We start from the raw sequence: 17,583 nt of genomic DNA, 5'->3' as shown, positions 1-17,583 counted from the left end.
GCATAGTGTTTTAAGGACAAAGCCAACTGCTGTTCTCTCAACACTTCTTTATGCTCAGGAGGGCTTTAGACAAAGAACTCCCATGTGTGGAGATCCGTAACTCTTCAGCAGGTTTTCAAATAAGTTTCAGACTGCAGCAGAGTTCATAAAAACCCTTCTACAGTGACTTCCTCTGAATGCAGTGGATGGAAAAGCGGGCCTCAGCTCAGGTGGAAAAAGAAACTGGTCCAAGGCTGAGGTGCTGCGATGTGCCAAGGTAATTTCTGCAGTTATCCGGCACTTTCTTGTTCCTCAAATTATCCAAGTATGATGATTTTTCTTCTCTACTGAGCACCAAAACAGCAGAAAAATGTTGGATTTCTGTCTCACATGTTACAGAGGTAATATCAAGTAGTTAAATGGATTTACTTGTGCTGGAGCAAACTGAAAAGACCACTAGACATGCAGCTTTCAGTGTTGTAAGTCATAGGCCTTAATAAAACCTTTCAACATTCAACAAGCCAAACCATTTTACAAAGGCTTTCACCTTACAGCTCTGTGGCTGAATGTAAAAATGATCCACCGTGCAAACAGCAGGATAAGACAGGATGAGCATCAAAATGAACACAGACGTGAAGGCACCATGCATAGCTTATGTCTAGGCACTGAACTGGATTCCTTGTCTGGGATTAACCGATTCTTGGGAAAACCTGGCAAAGCTGAACTTGATGAGCGGCTGTCAGAGTCTCACCTTTGGGATTTTGCTTTCTTCTGCTATGAAAAACAGAAGAGCATTCCTTTCGACTGGTGTTTTGCCTCTGAAAGCACCAAAAACAAATCCTCTTAGGACATGCATGACAGCAGACACCTGTGTTCTCATTACACAAGAGCTTCAAAAGCTCCCGGCATGACATAGAAAAATAGATGAGATGATTGACATGATGGCCTATCGCGCTCTCTGCTGATGCAATTTACAATTGCATTTCCTGAATTTACAATCATCCTAAGATTTTTAAGATCCAAAAGGGATCCTTAAAGGAAGTGAAATCTTACGGAAACCAGATGAATGTAACCTTAACTCCCAGTCTGCACGACTGCGAAACAAGACAGTTTACTGCCCTCCGATGTGCCGTCAAACTGAGTGTGCTTTTCCTGCAAGCGAGGGAGGAAATCCCTGCTTTCTTCCTGACATTAATCCTGTACCAGGTCTGTCGAGGCCAAAACCAGGTGCGCTTATTTGCACTGTCCAACCCAGGTGCACTGTGAATGGATCCCGATTCCACCAAACAATCCTCGAGAAGAAATACGAGCCGGGTTAGTACAGAAAGCTTAAATATAGTCGGCTCCTGTGTGTATGGGTATGCAGGCTGAAACTAAAACAGGTACACAGGAATAAGCACTCATGCACACACCCATACAAACAACTCATGCAATCTGTCTGCGAGAGGTAAAGGCTAAATTCAGGCCCTCGTATTTTAGCTGAGGGCCCACACTGACACAGGAGGACGGGCCAGCTGTAAACACATTTGTGTCATTTCCTCTCGGATTACTTAGGCATGTGGTATCATTGGGAGAGCACAAATGCGGGGAATGCATTACTCATTTTTTTTCTCTACAGAGAGGCATTCAGAGCAGAACTGCAGCATTCAGAGCAGAACTGCACTGAATAACTACATGCACTCAATGTCAGGCGAAACTAATGGCACCAATAATTGAAGTTGGCTATACAACGATCGCTAAATAACCGTGTGCTCGTACAAACAGGCACACTTAAAAGCGCTTTCTGGCTGTTCTGCCCCAATGAGGGGGTAATTTTTCTGGCATGATGTCAGGCTAATTATCCCAGTGGTGGAACAAGTTCACAACAGAGTAGTTGAGGAAATTCCCAGAGAATCGTGCTTGTGGTTTGGATTTTTTTTTTTTTTTTTTTATGTGAAAAGCCTGGATTAAAAGTTTCATTTGTTCGCAAAACCCCTGAAGAGGAAAACAGGAAATCTTACGTGCAGAAGGAGCGGGGCAAATATGATAAATGAAACAGGTTTTTGTTATCACACCTCACTTGAACTTTCTGACATTGAAAGTATGCCACCTCCCTAACAAGGCAAATTACACTAGTATTCTGAGAAGCTGAAATAGCTAAGTGTCATTTTTAAAATGTAAACTTCCACGTTAGCCTTGAAGTGGCACCAACAACAAACCAAAGTGAAGAATTTGTGGATTATGCCAATTTTAAGCAGGGTGAGTTTTTTGTCTTAAAATTCCTGAAAATAAACTAATTTATTGCCAACTTTCCTATTCACTAAAATAATCAGTGTCACTTAAGGAATAAAGTAAATTCATAGCCTGACTTTTGTGTCCATGCGAGTAGCTGCTTTAGCTTAACAAGCAGAAATAAGGCCTAATGATTTTCAAGCGTTGTTGGAAAGGTTTTCTCGCTGCAGCCGAGACTCCTGCAGTCCAGACCAGCTGTGTCCAGGCCACGGTCAAACCCACCACGAGACGCTGGGAGCGCCATAAAACAGGACCACCACAACCCCAAGAGGGATTGCTGATTTTACAGGTCGTAAATTAACACTCAAAAAACGGCGCCGTCGACATAAACTGCCGTTTCAATGCTGCTCATGGAACTTTGACACAAGGACGGTTCTACCAGTGGGAACAGTTCTGTTGTTTTCCTGCAACAGACGACAACAATTGTCCAGAAATACAAAAGTAGAGGACTGAAGGAATTCTTGAGCTTTCTGTCTGTGGTCTCTAATTACATCTCTCTTGTTCTCTGGATGCTAAATCATGAGAAACCTCCAATCCGTCAATGTCAACCAGATGACAGACTCGAAGCCCACTGAAGACACACACGGGTAACAACGGCTTAACGTCTCGAGAGCAAGCCAGAATGCTGCATATTCTGTAAATGCTTCACAACCACAAAAATGAAGGTACATATATGTATTTTCCAATTTACAACAAATCATCTCATCACTCCCGAAAGAAAATGCTTGTATTTTGCACTGCAAAGACATCCTACAACCTCCAACATCAGTCAGTAGTTAAACACAAACAACATCAAGAAAAGTAGATGCTGAAGCACCTTTTAATGCACTCTCATTGCTGCTGGATCCTGTACTTTAAAGAAAACAGGACAAACAGGCAACATGGAAGTTATTGACAAAGAAACTCTTGTTCAAAAGGGATATTTAGCCTTATAGAGAAGGATATAGCCGATTTTACTGACACTCAGTTGACTTGCTGCCAGGTGTTGAGCTCCACCCAGGTTACACTACTCTGGCTTCATTTGGATTTTTTTTGGCTTGAGTAGCTGATAAAATGATTGCGAATGTGAAAGTAAACCCAATTGCCAAGGATATTGCAGTAGCCAAGCTTTGTGCAACTGTGACAACAATTTCCACAAATATAGCTTGGCATTGTCCTGAAATGACTACAAACGAACATAAATCCAAAAACCTACGACTCGACAAGCGCTTCAAGCCAACGTCCGTATGATTTGCGGTGAACCACTTGAAAACATGCTCTGCCATGGTCTTACAACTCCTCACTTCCCGGCCAATCCTCTCTCTTTCTTTCCCGTCCCTGCAGTCTATTATTTGCTTTCTACTCCTGCACCCTGCCCTGGTATTCTCGTATTTCCCCCCCTCAATCGCTCGCCACAAACTACAAGTGCTCTGGATGCATGGCTTTGAATTTCTGTCTGGCTACTAGTAATGTCATTTTGGTCTGGGGCACAACAAACCAGGTGCGATTTGAAAGTGTGTCAGCGTGGCAACATAAAGGCCTCAACAACTTGTGCCTGTATGTGTGTGTTTTTGATCCCTACAGGTTTCCAGAGCAGTCGGCCACAAACTTTGGTGGTCACTTAGAAACCAAGAAATGACAGAAAACTGCTGTACACTCAACAGAAAAGCTAGTAAAACATGAGACAAACTCAGGTGTGCTGTCAGTTACTGTAACTGGATCTCGCCCCATTCATGAGTTGGGGAAAAATCACCACAAGGCTTAATTCTGAGTGGCTAGATGAGCTCCTATAATAATGCCTTGGAGATATGGTGTCATGTGTGAGCTAAAATATCCTCCTGTGCATGAATCACTGCACTTCCAAGAGTGGTTAAATAAGGTTATAGCTGGGGGGAAATGAGTTATGGCTGACATAAGAACAGTTTAGTTGTGTTCAAGTGATGATTATCATCTTTTTTTAAAGTTAATTGAGGTCCTGCATGCAGAATTCTGCAGGACATCCAAAACAAAACACTAATTTGCACCATGAATAAGGATGATTATGAGGAGGTTGATACAGATTTGATTATCAAGAGGAAAAAACAGGTTTGTGAGCATATAGAATAAGCTATTTAGAGGCAGTTTGGGTGGATGCAGCTGCTGCTATACTCACAGTGTGACTGTTCTGTTGGGGATGGAGTCCGGGGGTAACACCTGATGGAGCTCCATGTTGCTGCACACCACCCTCCGGTCGGATGTCAGGCTTTTCCCACCGCTTTTCGAGCGTTCATCATATGATTTGCAGGCAGATGATCCGCCGCCGAAGCTCAGCAGCAAAATCACAAACAGCCGATCCACCCTCATATTATTTTTTTCTGCCTCACACACAACAACAACAAGCACCGCCACACTGCAGCATTTGGCGAGAGGAGTCTTGGTAATAAACAGGACGCGGGGTGGTTGATTGAGAGACAGCAGCTTTGTTACAAGACCTGGACGCCTGACAAAAAGGAGACCTTCGCCAGAATGCTGTTCGGCTCCACTGATCCTTCCTCCTCCATTTCTCGCAAGGCTTTCCCTTCGCTTCAGTCCCACAGAGGTGTCCTCCTTTGTTTGGCACACGACTCATTTAGAATTTCACTTCCATCCTGGCGTTTTCCTCCCAACTCTTCAAAGAAATCCGCCGAATCTGAAAGCGCACAGGCTTTTCTCTGGTTACTAAATAACTTGTCCGGTGGTTGTTGGGAGCTTCTCTTTGTTGCCCACAGCGTGGATCCAAGTGTTGTCTTTTCCACGGCAGGCGGCTGCAGTCATCCCAGGTTGTGCGCTCTAACTTCAGGAAACGCAGCTGGGGGGATTATTTTTACATTTCCAGGTACTTTGAATGCATTGCTGGACCAAATAACAAAGGCTAAACCCTCCCCAAGCAAAAAAAGTGCTAAAACAACAACTTTTTTCACTTTAGTCCTCCAAAAGCTCGATAAACGAAGCAAAGCGGTTTGAATCACACGGAGAATCGTATCCAAAGTGGTTGTTGTGTCGTCTTTGTTATCCTCCGTGTTGGGAAAGTGTCCTAAACTACTCTTCTACTCATTGAGAAGTCCTCTTCCCATGGTCCCTGCCCTGGACTGCACTACTGTCAAGTCAGCGTCCATGCCAAAGCATATCTGGTCCGCGTTTAACAATAAAAGCACCGGCGCATGAGTTCCGGAAGTACGCTGCTGCAACTGCCCCAAATTTTGTTACATTGTTAAAATATCTTAATTGGGCTTAAAAAAAAAAAAAAAACTAGTTTAACTTAATGCTGCGAATTTTGTTTTTTTTTTTCATTTTCAAGTTAAAAAGTATTTCCCCTGAGAAACAATTTTAATATATTTCAATATCTCAACAAATGTAATCCCCACAGCCATTAAGTTTCATAAGAAGACAAAATTTTATCCATTCTCTATACACCGCTTTATCCTCACTAGGGTTGCGGGGGGGGGGGGGGGGGGGGGGGGGGGGGGGTGCTGGAGCCTATACCAGCTGACTTGGGTGAAGGCAGGGGACACCCTGGACAGGTCACCAGTCTGTCTCAGGGCTACATATACAAACATTCACACTTATGGGGAATTTACAGTAACCAATTAACCTCAGCATATTTTTGGACTGTGGGAGGAAGCTGGAGTGCCCAAAGAAAACCTGCGCATGCACAGGGAGAACATGCGAACTCCATGCAGAAAGATCCCTTTTATTGTGGGCAGTCTAAGGCACACCTGTGCACTAATCATGGTGTCTAATCAGCATCTTGATATGGCACACCTGTGAGGTGGGATGGATTATCTCAGCAAAGGAGAAGTGCTCACTATCAAAGATTTAGACAGATTTGTGAACAATATTTGAGAGAAATGGTGATATTGTGTATGTGGAAAAAGTTTTAGATCTTTGAGTTCATCTTATAAAAAAATGGGAGCAAAAACAAAAGTGTTGCATTTATATTTTTATTGAGTGTACATAGATGCATCCATATTTGCCAGTTTTATACTCTAATTTCTGAAGCCTCTAACATCATGAGATTTGGCAAGTACAGCTAGTCAAAGTTTCATTTTCTGCTATTTTGACATGTCAAAATGGTGATGTGAACTCTGGTGTATATAGAGGTCTGTTTATTGGCTTCCATGTTCTTTTTATGTGCAAATTTAACAACATATGAGGCCTGTTTTGGCTTATTTAATCTCCTCATATGCATACATGAAATATTGAGAGGCACTTATCGTGCCTGCATCAAGTAAGTAACAACTATGTTATTTATTTAAATTCATTACAATTGGCCTGTAATAAATCTATGACGGTGAAGCTTGGGGTCCATTCAGCATGCAGTAGAATTATGCAGGTCTATTTTAAAATATGACAAATACAATAATGGAAGACAGGAATGCTTTAAAGTCAGAAGAGTTAATCCCAAAGTTCACAGAATTAGATGACAGCAAAGAAAAGATGCAGCATAATCATAGCTTGTGACTTCATGTCACAAGCTAAAGGTCAAATCATTAAAACATCACTGAATATGGCAATTATCTTGACATATTCTATTACAGGCACACACAACACATATATACAGTCTATCTTCATTTGCCATTGTCTTGTTCTGTTTAATCATCTTATTCAATTTCTTTATTCCACTTATTTTGTTATTCCATTGAATTCTACCATCTTTGATGTTTTGGCAGTACCATTAACCTAATATTCATGCTAGCAAATTATACTGAATTTAATGAATTTTGAGAATAAAATGTACAATGAAAGATGAACACATAAATACTGATGCATTGCTACAGATAAAACAACCAAACAGGATGTATAGAAGCAAAATCACAACTCATTGCAGATATTATAGTACAGTACTGCTTATACAGAACATGTTTACCGAATACTAACACTCATCAGGGTAATTTCTCCCAAAACAGTAGCCTACTAACAGGACTTGAACTTAATAGAATTTAGTTTCTCTGCTTTCTATTGCGACTTTTAGTAAAATAAAGGATCTAAATTCTTCTTCTATCCCTGGTCTTGTCTTCTGATTGGGTGCCAGCAAGTACAGTCTTGTAAAAGTCACACAAAAGCAAAAATATTTGAATTTTGTAGCTATATGAAGAGGAGGAAGAGGTTTGGTTGATGTTATGATCGGGCTGAGTGACTCATTCCATTCTATAGAAAACTAAACCAGACGACAGCATTGAAGTGAGTACAGGCCAGGAAACATTTACCTTTAGGGTAATATTTCACATCCAATTTGTTTTCAAAGAATGTGAGTCTTCATTGTCATACAAACAAGACATCATACTTTTGCAATGCTCCAAACAAGAGCATGGATGATAATCATTAATAGATGAATCATTATTTTCATCTGACTTACGGTCTGTGCATCATTAATCAAAAGTTCTGGTAAAGAGCCGTTCTGGATGAAAAAACCCATTGCTTTATAAAGTTTATTCATTTTTTAACACATCAAAATGGAGGCCATATGACATGGGCAATGAAGAAACAATATGCTAATTTTAGATGATTTGCTACGCTAGCAAGACAAAATCTTACATCCAGATTGCCTGTAAAGTAAACTTAACATATTGAACATTAATGTTGTTTTTAATAACTTGTGATTAAAAACAACAACTTGTTACATTATAATTAACCCGAAAAAATAACACCAGAAACTCGTCCAGCCAAACTGAAAATAAATAAATAATAAATAATAATATTAAGAAAGAAAGAAAGAATTTTGTCAATAAAGGAGAAAAAGAATTAAACTTCCGGAACTGGTCATCACGCATGGCTGGGGCTCCTGTGATGCATTCAGGTGCTGCTTGGTTAATTTGGAAATCCCGGTTTGTGAACACATTTAAAAGAACAAACTCTCTTACTTATGTGGTTTATTTTATTATCATTATTAAATATAATCAAAGCATTCAACTAATAGTGTAACTGAATCACAGAAGCAGAACACACATGCAGTAATTAGATTTTTCCTCGCAAGTAAGTCATTCTGTCCCTAACAAACACTCACGGTTCCTAAACGTCTCATTTCGAAGTGGTTCCTGGTTGTAGGATATCTATGGCTGTGTGTTATGAACCAAGACGATCACTCCAGGCATAACATATCTATGAGATTTATACACAATGAGAACTTAAACGCAATAAGGTATTAAAATATCTTTTGTTTCAGTGATCTGACGCACTACAAACATGTTCCCAGCGGGATTTTGCTTGGGGAGCGGGAACTGCTGCGTATCAAATAGAAGGTATGTATGTAAACCATAGACAGTGTAAACGGCCACGACACTTCTGAACTGAGGCACTGCAGCAGCAAATGTTTAAAAGTGGAAGGATTTGATACAGAGGGAGAAGACAGCAGGTCCGATTTGTGGCACTGGCAGAGCATGACACTTTCTGTGGCACCGCCGCGGTGCCAGGTTAATGCCACTGTGCAGTGACACTTTTTGTGGCACCGCCGCGGGCCACGGTTAATTCCACTGTTTGGGCGAGATGCCACTGCCGCAGCGGCATTTCCAGTGGCCTCTGAGATGCCAGCAGAGATTCCACAGTTTAATGCCACTGTTTAGGGAACATGCCATGGTTAATGCCAGTACTTTACCGCTGTTTGGGCGAGATGCCATGGTTTATTCCGCTGTCTGAGGGAGATGCCACAGGGGTGAAAGTAAGCCGGAAACGGTCCGGAACTGCGTACCGGCAAAAGATCTGGTGGCGGAAGCAGTTCCAGGAAAAGATCTGCTGGCGGTACGCCGCTCTTCCACCGGTATCTATGGGTACGCCGGTACGCCGCCCGGCTGCTGCTATCCATGTAATATTCGACCGGAGTTCACTCAGCAGTACGTGAGTGCGCATGCGTGTCTACTTCCGTAACAGCGATTGTTATGGCCAGTAGCAGCCAATAGCAAATAGGTGCGCTTGATTTATTGCACTGGGACGAGCAATAAATTACACGTGAAATTCCACACGTTTCTTGTAATTGGCTGAAAAACTTTCAACGGGATTTCTACAATGGTTAGCATCGACGGAATGGGGTGAAAGTAAGCCGGAACGGTCCGGAACTATTATAATAGTTCCGACAAGAATTTAAAACTACTTCACCCCTGACTGAAGATGAATTTGTTTCCATTACTCCCAGTCTGCCAGCATTTGGCAGCAGTTTCTTCCTCAAATAACTAGTGTCTTTAGCGCCCTAGGGGCAACGACCACTAGTTTCGTTCAGGTTATCTCTAGCACAACCAATCGGATAACCCCATCCAGAATAGTAGTAGTAGTAGTGGCATCTCCCAGAATAGATGATGTGCTAAAGCTATTGACTCTCTCAAAGACAATAAAGTCCTGGTAATGATGGCCTGACGAGCAAATTCTATAAACATTTTAAAGAGTCTCATTGGCCTCCTTTATGGTCCAAGTTCTTGAAGAGCGATTGCCAGAGGTCAACTACCACCGTCTTTACAACAAGGTCTTATAAATTAATTCCGAAACTACATAAGGATAAAATGAATCTTGAAAAATGCATAATAATATATACCCTGTTAAAAAAACATTAGAAGATTCAAATTGGATATAGACTACAAATGTGACTTCTGTTAGACTGAAATAGAAACTATTTCTCATCTGTTTTATAACTGTTCATACAGTAGGAAATTATGGTCCCATAACAGCAGTTCATCTATGATAAAACAGAATCTGATCAGCCTCCAAGAGAGGGACATCATATTTTATTTTGATAAACGCGGATTTTGCCCCGAAACTTCTCCTTTTTGATTCAAACTAATTATGCTGGCAAAATACCATATACATAAAACTAAATGGTCAAAAGCAAAACCAAATGGACAATATTTTGAAAATGAAATCTCTCAGTACCTTAATTTAATAAAATATGCATCTAATTCAAAGCTGTGAAAACCTATCAAGCAGCCTGTAAATTTCTTTAAATAACAACTTAATGCATTTCATCATGTGTGTTTGTGTCTATATGTACATGTAGATATCGAGGAATTGTGTGTTTCTATATATGTGCGCGTGTATGCAGAGGTACATATTAGTATGTGGTTCTGTATTTGTGTATATATGTATGGATAAAGGTGTATATATTATAAGTGTACATTCTAGGGATGCAAATGATTGGGTATTACAATTATTGATGGTTGCTTCATCTTATCAACTGATGATCCATCAATTGATAAGAGGCAATTTTTTGTTGAGAAGCTGAACTCCCTTCTGAGTCAATTGCAATTTTTTATCAAACAATGTCTGGTAAATGCCTGATTAATAATCAATTGTTTGCACCCCTAGCACATAACCATATGTGATGTGTCCAACCCCCCCCTGGCATGTATATATGTGATGTATGTATGTATGTATACATATATTTCCCCCTTTTTCTTCTTCTCGTTTTTTCTTTTCTTTCCTTTCTCTTTTCAGTTTACTTTTATTCTTCAGTGTTATTTTTTGTTCTCTTTTATTAATATTACCTAATGCTATTGACTTATTTTATTATCACTGTATATTGTAAAGCTAAATAAAAAATAAAAAATAAAAATAAAATTTAAAAAAAGTAGTGCATCTCCCCAAAAGAGTGACATTAACCGTAGCATCTTGTCCAAACAGCGGTAAAAGTAGCCTACTGGCTTAAATGTGGCATCTCTACCAGACCGTGGCATTAACCGTGGTATCCCCAGTGACATTAACCGTGGCACCTCTGCTGGCATCCTCAGAGGCCACTGGAAATGCCGCTGCGGCAGTGGCATCTCGCCCAAACAGTGGCATTAACCGTGGCAGGCAGCGGGTGCCACAAAAAGTGTCACTGCTAGCTGCCAGTGCCACAAATCGGTCTTGCCCCCTACTGGCAAGAGGACCACATGTGGGGTTTAATGTCATAAATAGCCCTATAATAAATGCTAGTCAGTAAGCGTGTCCTTTATTGAGAGCATAACATGATTATAGTCAGTCCTCTCACTCTAAAATTGCCATTTGCTTTGTGATAACACAGTATTAACTATTGCACTGATGCTGTCAAAATATATTTAAATAATCTAGTACAAGAAACAGAAAAAAGCAAAAGAAAAAATGGCAGCTGAATTCACAAATCCTGACATTATGAATGTGTATTTAATGCAGCCTTTTAAAATTATATTACAAGCACAGATATTTTTTGATGTGTCAGTAAATGGCAACACATGAAGAACAATAATTCAAGGCAGCATGTAATATTGTTAGATCAGAATCAGTAGATTTTCATATGTGAGGAATTTGAAGTCATGATTTGGTGCATTTTAGTAAATGCTGACAAGGTGACAATTTTTTGAAGAGGGATAAAAGGTTTTAAAACAAAGCAAGCGTTGCGGGAAAATTAGACCAAATGTTTTGCCAGACAAATGAGATTAAGTGTCACAAATCAAATAGACTGCACATTAAGGAAATCTAGGTAGTTTAAAAGTAATAGAAGTATTTACAGTGTGAAAGAATGTGCAAATTATGTGCTTGGGAATGTAAAAATGAACATGGATTGTGGCCTCAGATGTGCAGAGGATAAAAATAATCCTGTTTGTAACGCATTAGGTCATTATCTATATATTCTTTTTAACAGATGGAAGTATTTGTTGTTCACCATACAACTTCTCTACAGCAAAAATGGACAACTCGAAACAACCAAACTATCTTAGAAAAGCCAGATGGTTGTTGATAATGCTTGTGGAATATGTTGTCCAACTCTTCCTGAAGGGGTTGAGGAAGTTGGCAGGCATTCTGGGATGCAGGATCATGTTGTCAGCACGTTTTTTAAAAGCATCGAGTCACACTGGAGTTTTAAAATATTTTTTTAGAGGACAAATGGTAGAGTTTTGCAGCGTCTGGCGAGCACAAAATGACATGCCAATATCCAACTTGCTATCTTTCGCTTGCCGTTTGACACTTTCTGTCCTTAACAGAAATTCATTTTTAACTTTTTCTCTGGGTCGGTAAAGAAGACCATTAGAAGGCTGCTTTCATATTTTTGTTCAGTGTAGCTATACATAAGTGTCATGTGATTGGATGAAGTATATGACCTGCAAAGGTTTACTGAAATAATAATTACAATTAATGTGATGGTGTTTTTCTCTTTAGTTGAACTGACTACATACAATTATGTTCATAAATGAAAACAATAAATCCTCGTGGAGACAAGCCAAAGACACTGAAATGCACAGACGGTCCCAGCAGAAACATTACAGTGATTTTTCTTACCTACCTACTTTTATGAAATGCAACAACCTTCATGTGCTTGTTGAGGTGGCTGGCAGGCAGACGGCAAGGGACCGAGTATCTGGGACACATTTTGTCACGAGAACGGCAGAGTGTTTGGGGAACAGAATGGAGATGTGGCCTGTAACAGCTATGAGCTGTGGGAGAAAGACCTGGAGTGCATCCAGCAGCTTGGACTGACGCACTACCGCCTGTCACTCTCCTGGGCCCGCCTCCTGCCTGATGGGACCACACGGCATGTCAATCAGACAGGTATCTCCACATTCTCCAAAGACCCTCGCTAGAATGAAATTTGAGCATATTTGATGTGCTGTTTTACCTTATCATCCAGCGCTGTTTCTCCTGCAGGTGTACAGTACTACAACAAAGTGATAGATGATTTGCTCGCCTGTGATGTATCACCCATGGTCACCCTTTACCACTTCGACCTGCCTCAAACTCTCCAGGATCAGGGCGGCTGGAAGTCACCTGGTATAGCAACCCTCTTTGACAGCTACGCTAAGTTTTGTTTCCAGACATTTGGAGACAGAGTTAAACTTTGGATCACAATCAATGAGCCACATGTATGCGCCAAACTGGGCCATGAAGACGGCATCCATGCCCCAGGCTTGAAAGAAAAAGGCACTGCTGCCTACTTAGCGGGGCATAACATGCTTCGTGCCCACGCCATGGCCTGGCACAGCTACAACTCTGTATACAGGCCACAGCAGAAGGGTGCAGTGTCTTTAGCCCTCAACAGCGACTGGTTTGAACCATCAGACCGACATTGCAGTGAGGATGTAGCTGCTGCTGAACGTGACCTTGCATTTACTCTGGGGTGGTTTGCCTGGCCTGTGTTTGTTACCGGAGACTATCCAGAAATAATGAGAACTGCTATAGACGCTCAAAGCGAGAAGCTGAGATACGGTGCCTCGAGGCTGCCCAGCTTCTCAAGCGATGACCCTGCCATTCTAGGAACAGCTGACTTCTTTGCTTTGAACTACTACACATCCCGCAAAGTCAAACCGGGAGGAGGCTGCGGAGAAACATTGTGTATAAAGAGCGACCGAGATGCAGAGGAGGTTTTGGATTCGTCCTGGCCCATTTGTGGAGTGTCCTGGCTGGCTGTAGTGCCATACGGTTTAAGGAAACTACTCAAGTACATTAAGGTAAAAATACAAACAGAACATCATATTTTGATTCATTTCCTACAGTAGATTTTGCTGAAAGTTATCTAACTTATTCCACGTCACTAAAAGTTAACAAAATCAAGGGTCAATCGCATCATTTCTTTGGATTCCATCAGCTGAACTGGAGTTCTTTGCTTTTTTTCCCTCTCAAAGTCAAACTGAATTGACTATCAACAAGACAGATCGCCCTCAACCACACGAGGAGAGCACTGTGACATTTGTTTAGTGTCTTGCTATTGATTTTGTATGCAGTAATCTCCTTTCGACACCTCCAGAAACACATTGATGCTTCATTAGTGCTGTCACATTGAATGAAACAGTTACTTTGCTGGAAAGTGTTTGCAAACGAGCAATTTCCTGCTGTTGTGACTTGTCACAGGCCATTAGTTTGAGCCTGGCACTGTTGAAATGCAGCTAAACGGCACACTGTAGACCAATCTGTCTCTCCTTCTCGCTGCCTGACAGTCCTGATACCTTGTTTGACAATAATATTTGCCCTCTGACTTTCCAGGACACTTTCAACAACCCAGAAGTCTACATCACAGAGAACGGCTTCTCTCAGGTGGGGCAGCTGCAAATTGAGGATGTCCAACGCTGTAGTTTTACAAGGACACCATCATGGAGGTGGCTAAAGGTAAGGACTGTTAAATCAGTACTGATAAGACTTTGAGTCCAAAGTGTATATGGGGGTTAAATATGATTGTCAGTCCAACACAGAATACAGTTTGAAAGCATGCAAAGACTGTTTTTTTGTTGCATTAAGCAATCTTTCAATTATAACTTTAAAAACATATATATCTGTTTTGTAGTGCACAGCTTTTGACATCAACTCTAATAGTGCACTATGGCTCAGTTATTTCAAGCATCCATAAGCTGTCTTTAAGTTTTGTAAAATTTTACACTTCTGGGGTATTTGTAATATATATATGTGACTAACTTAATTTGTTTTCAAATATTAAAATCAGGCAAGCCATCATGATGGAAACAAAAAGCAAAAAAAATAAAAATTCTTTTATTCTTAAGCCGCAAATCTGTATATTTTTCCATTGCCAGAATATATGATACAGCCAACTGGATTCATACTTAAATTGTTTACATCTTTGCTTTTTTATGACTTTTTTTGCTCCTGGCCTTACATTCTGTGTCCAACAGCAATCCCTTCATTTAAGTTAAAGAATAAAAAGATACACAATACTACAACAAATGATGCAATTGTAGTACAAGAAACAGTCGTTGGAAATGCTTACAGTTGATAAGCATAAAACCAGGCATCACTGGTTTGCACTTGTTACAGAGAAGTCCTGCTCTGAGTGTGCTTTTTAACACTTTATAATGATTTTAATCTTGTCAGTGTCATGTTGGCAGTCATGCTTTAATTAGATGGCCATAGCTAATAAAGCAAGGATGGGGGAAGGCTTCGTTTAATGCAGGGCTCTGGAATCAACTCTTACACAAAATTACAACTGCTCTCTGTGTTTAACTCTGTGTGTAGCAATCCATCAAGACGGGGTCAACGTCCGTGGAATATTTTGCGTGGTCGCTGATGGACAACTTTGAATGGGCCGATGGATTCAGCGTTCGGTTTGGATTGTTCCACGTGGACTTCTGTTGATGCAAAGTTGCGTCGAACCATATATCGGTCTGGACGAGAATATGCAAAGATCATAGCAAAATACAAATCTGGGCAGCCTAGATGAGAGCAGCCTCAGGTATTACTATGTGGATTCCTACAGATGTACAATTACTGATGGCAAAAGACAAGAAACTTTTGCTGTCTCATGTTGAAAATAACCATTTCAAATATTGTTGTTGCTTTGTTGGGCTCACAAATTACACATTGCAGGAACCCAGTTACTTAAACACCTAACATTATAATTCAAAGCACCACTATTGTTTTGAAATTACTTTTTAGTTCAGAACATCACCAGACAACAGTCCAACAAGTCGCTTGCCTTTAAAGTAAATCTGACTTCAGCAGGCAATGAGCAAAGAGTTGATTCAGTGGAATGCAAATTAGTATTCTGTCCTGCCCAATTGTCAGACGGGCGCACAAGGACATTTATGAGGGGCCAAGGCAGCTGTTAGCATCTCAGACCGAGCTGCTATGTACACCAGCAATCACATCACCATGAATAACAGCAGTGCATAACATGCTTTATGTGCAGATATGAAAGCTGACTTGTTGTGGCAGTTTCTCTGCATCTCCAGGATCTTATCTTCCCATTAAATCTACCAATAGGAGCTTCAACAGCAATTGTTATAGGTTCGACTTTGCTAAATTTCTGTATACTTTTAATACGGCATACGCCTGATTTGCATGCCAACAGAACATCATGCACAACTTCGACATCCTTCAACTGATTGTAAGATTGTGTACATAGCATATTCAGATTTAGTCTTTGGTTTATTTTTGAATTGTTCCGCATTATGCATCACTTAGACTGATGAAACAGCAATGTTCCTGTGTCTGAAAAGGGCTAAAGGAACATGAATACAAAAAGCCTTCTCAAATGACCAGTAGCTCAAGGCAGATCTTTTTCTACTGGGAGTAAAGCCTCTGATTGGGTGGTAGCATGACCTCTTTGATAACATTAAGTAAATACTGTAGCTTGTCTTTTGTAGGGAAAATAAGTCCCAATTAATCCAGCACAATTGGAAATCTTTTCCAGCCACTTCACCTATCAAAGGGGAAGGACTCAACATGCAATAAACACAATGTTCAACTTAGTTATGATGATGCCGTCGGGAGAACGCTTCACTAGGCTCAAAAGGGATGCCAGCTGAAAGCAACAGATGTCCTGCCACAGGAAGCAAGCATAATGCCATTTTGTGTTCCCTGGACAGCTGTGCAACTCCCTACTTTGAGGAAAAAAGAAGCAGCAAGGCAAGAAAAAAAAAAAACTCCCAGGGGCCCTGTTGATTCTTTGTGCACACTGTGGTTAAGGCTAAGGATTATTTCAATGGAGTCGTGAACAATGCACTGTATCGCTAAGGGCTTAGAGAGCTGTGTTGGAATATTAGGATTTGGTATTAGTGTGTGCAGGTGTGTCTGATGGAACGGAGGATATTGTGGACAGTTTGTCATGTTTTAGGTTCAGGTGAAATGAAATGCCAGTTCAGCTTCAGCAAACAGGATGAGAAGCCAAAATGAGAAAGAGCAGCTTTGATAGCATCTGTTTGTGGGACTACAGTGTCACCTTGTGGTGTAGAAGGAAAGCACAGCTGTGAATCCAGCAGCTGCTGCACTCCACAATATGGTACCACATGATGTGCCGCTTTGATTAATAAAATGCATCTTGTTGGTGTAGCTATAAACAAGGAAAGCAGCTTTCTAACCTCAATACATCATATATTTAACACAATTAATATTTATGCTCCGATGTGAAGGAAAATGTCATTTATATTCTGTGTTGGGAGACTTTGTTTGCATTAATAAGCATGGTGTATCGTGGCTTCCAGTTGGATGTGCTTACTGTTTTCAACAGATGTGAATAATACCCTTGTGGCCCTCCTCCATCTATGTCAAGCCGAGTGAGAATCTCTTTTGTCTTATGATGAATAACAAGCTATTGTGGAAACATGAATAATGCCACTGCTGCTCGCATTACAACTTCTTTGCGGGCTGCTTTGAACACCAAGTTGAACCACGTCTCGTGTTATTTTGCCACTAATGAAGTTCATCTAATATCTGTGGCTCCATCAGAGGGGCTTGCTGGTGGTCTCTGCAGAATGATGGCGACAGCACAAAACACGGAACATTTAGTGAACAGATGCAGCTTTCACATTGTCAGGTACAAAAAAAAACAAACAAAAAAAAAGCAACAACTGAAATCTCTTACCTCTGTCCGAATCAACATCATATCTGAGCAGGTTTGAATCATATTTCCTGTGATTCATCAGAACAACTCATGGGCAACTGAATTCCCAGCTAAGA

General features: G+C 40.7%; 2 protein-coding genes across 2 annotated transcripts in view; one reads left to right on the top strand and one right to left on the bottom strand.

The window, feature by feature from the left end:
- Positions 1-5,378, bottom strand: part of adgra3 (adhesion G protein-coupled receptor A3) — a 31,126-nt gene extending 25,748 nt beyond the window's left edge. Inside the window, exon 1 of the mRNA XM_022196207.2 lies at positions 4,382-5,378. Coding sequence (XP_022051899.2) covers positions 4,382-4,572 — 191 coding nt within the window. The 5' untranslated portion in view covers positions 4,573-5,378. The remainder of the gene's footprint in view (positions 1-4,381) is intronic.
- Positions 5,379-8,016: 2,638 nt separating this feature from the next.
- On the top strand, positions 8,017-17,175 carry gba3 (glucosidase, beta, acid 3). The gene is given in 9 exon segments (XM_051944212.1): positions 8,017-8,031; positions 8,441-8,486; positions 12,508-12,732; positions 12,829-13,628; positions 14,161-14,245; positions 14,248-14,283; positions 15,142-15,173; positions 15,175-15,255; positions 15,257-17,175. Coding segments are annotated over 9 exon segments (1,410 nt in total). The 3' UTR covers positions 15,347-17,175.
- Positions 17,176-17,583: the final 408 nt, after the last annotated feature.

The sequence above is a fragment of the Acanthochromis polyacanthus genome, chromosome 23 (genome assembly GCF_021347895.1).
Source record: "Acanthochromis polyacanthus isolate Apoly-LR-REF ecotype Palm Island chromosome 23, KAUST_Apoly_ChrSc, whole genome shotgun sequence".
NCBI lineage: Eukaryota > Metazoa > Chordata > Actinopteri > Pomacentridae > Acanthochromis > Acanthochromis polyacanthus.
The sequence above is the reverse complement of the archived record's forward strand: the minus strand, read 5'-3'. Positions and strand labels throughout refer to the sequence as shown.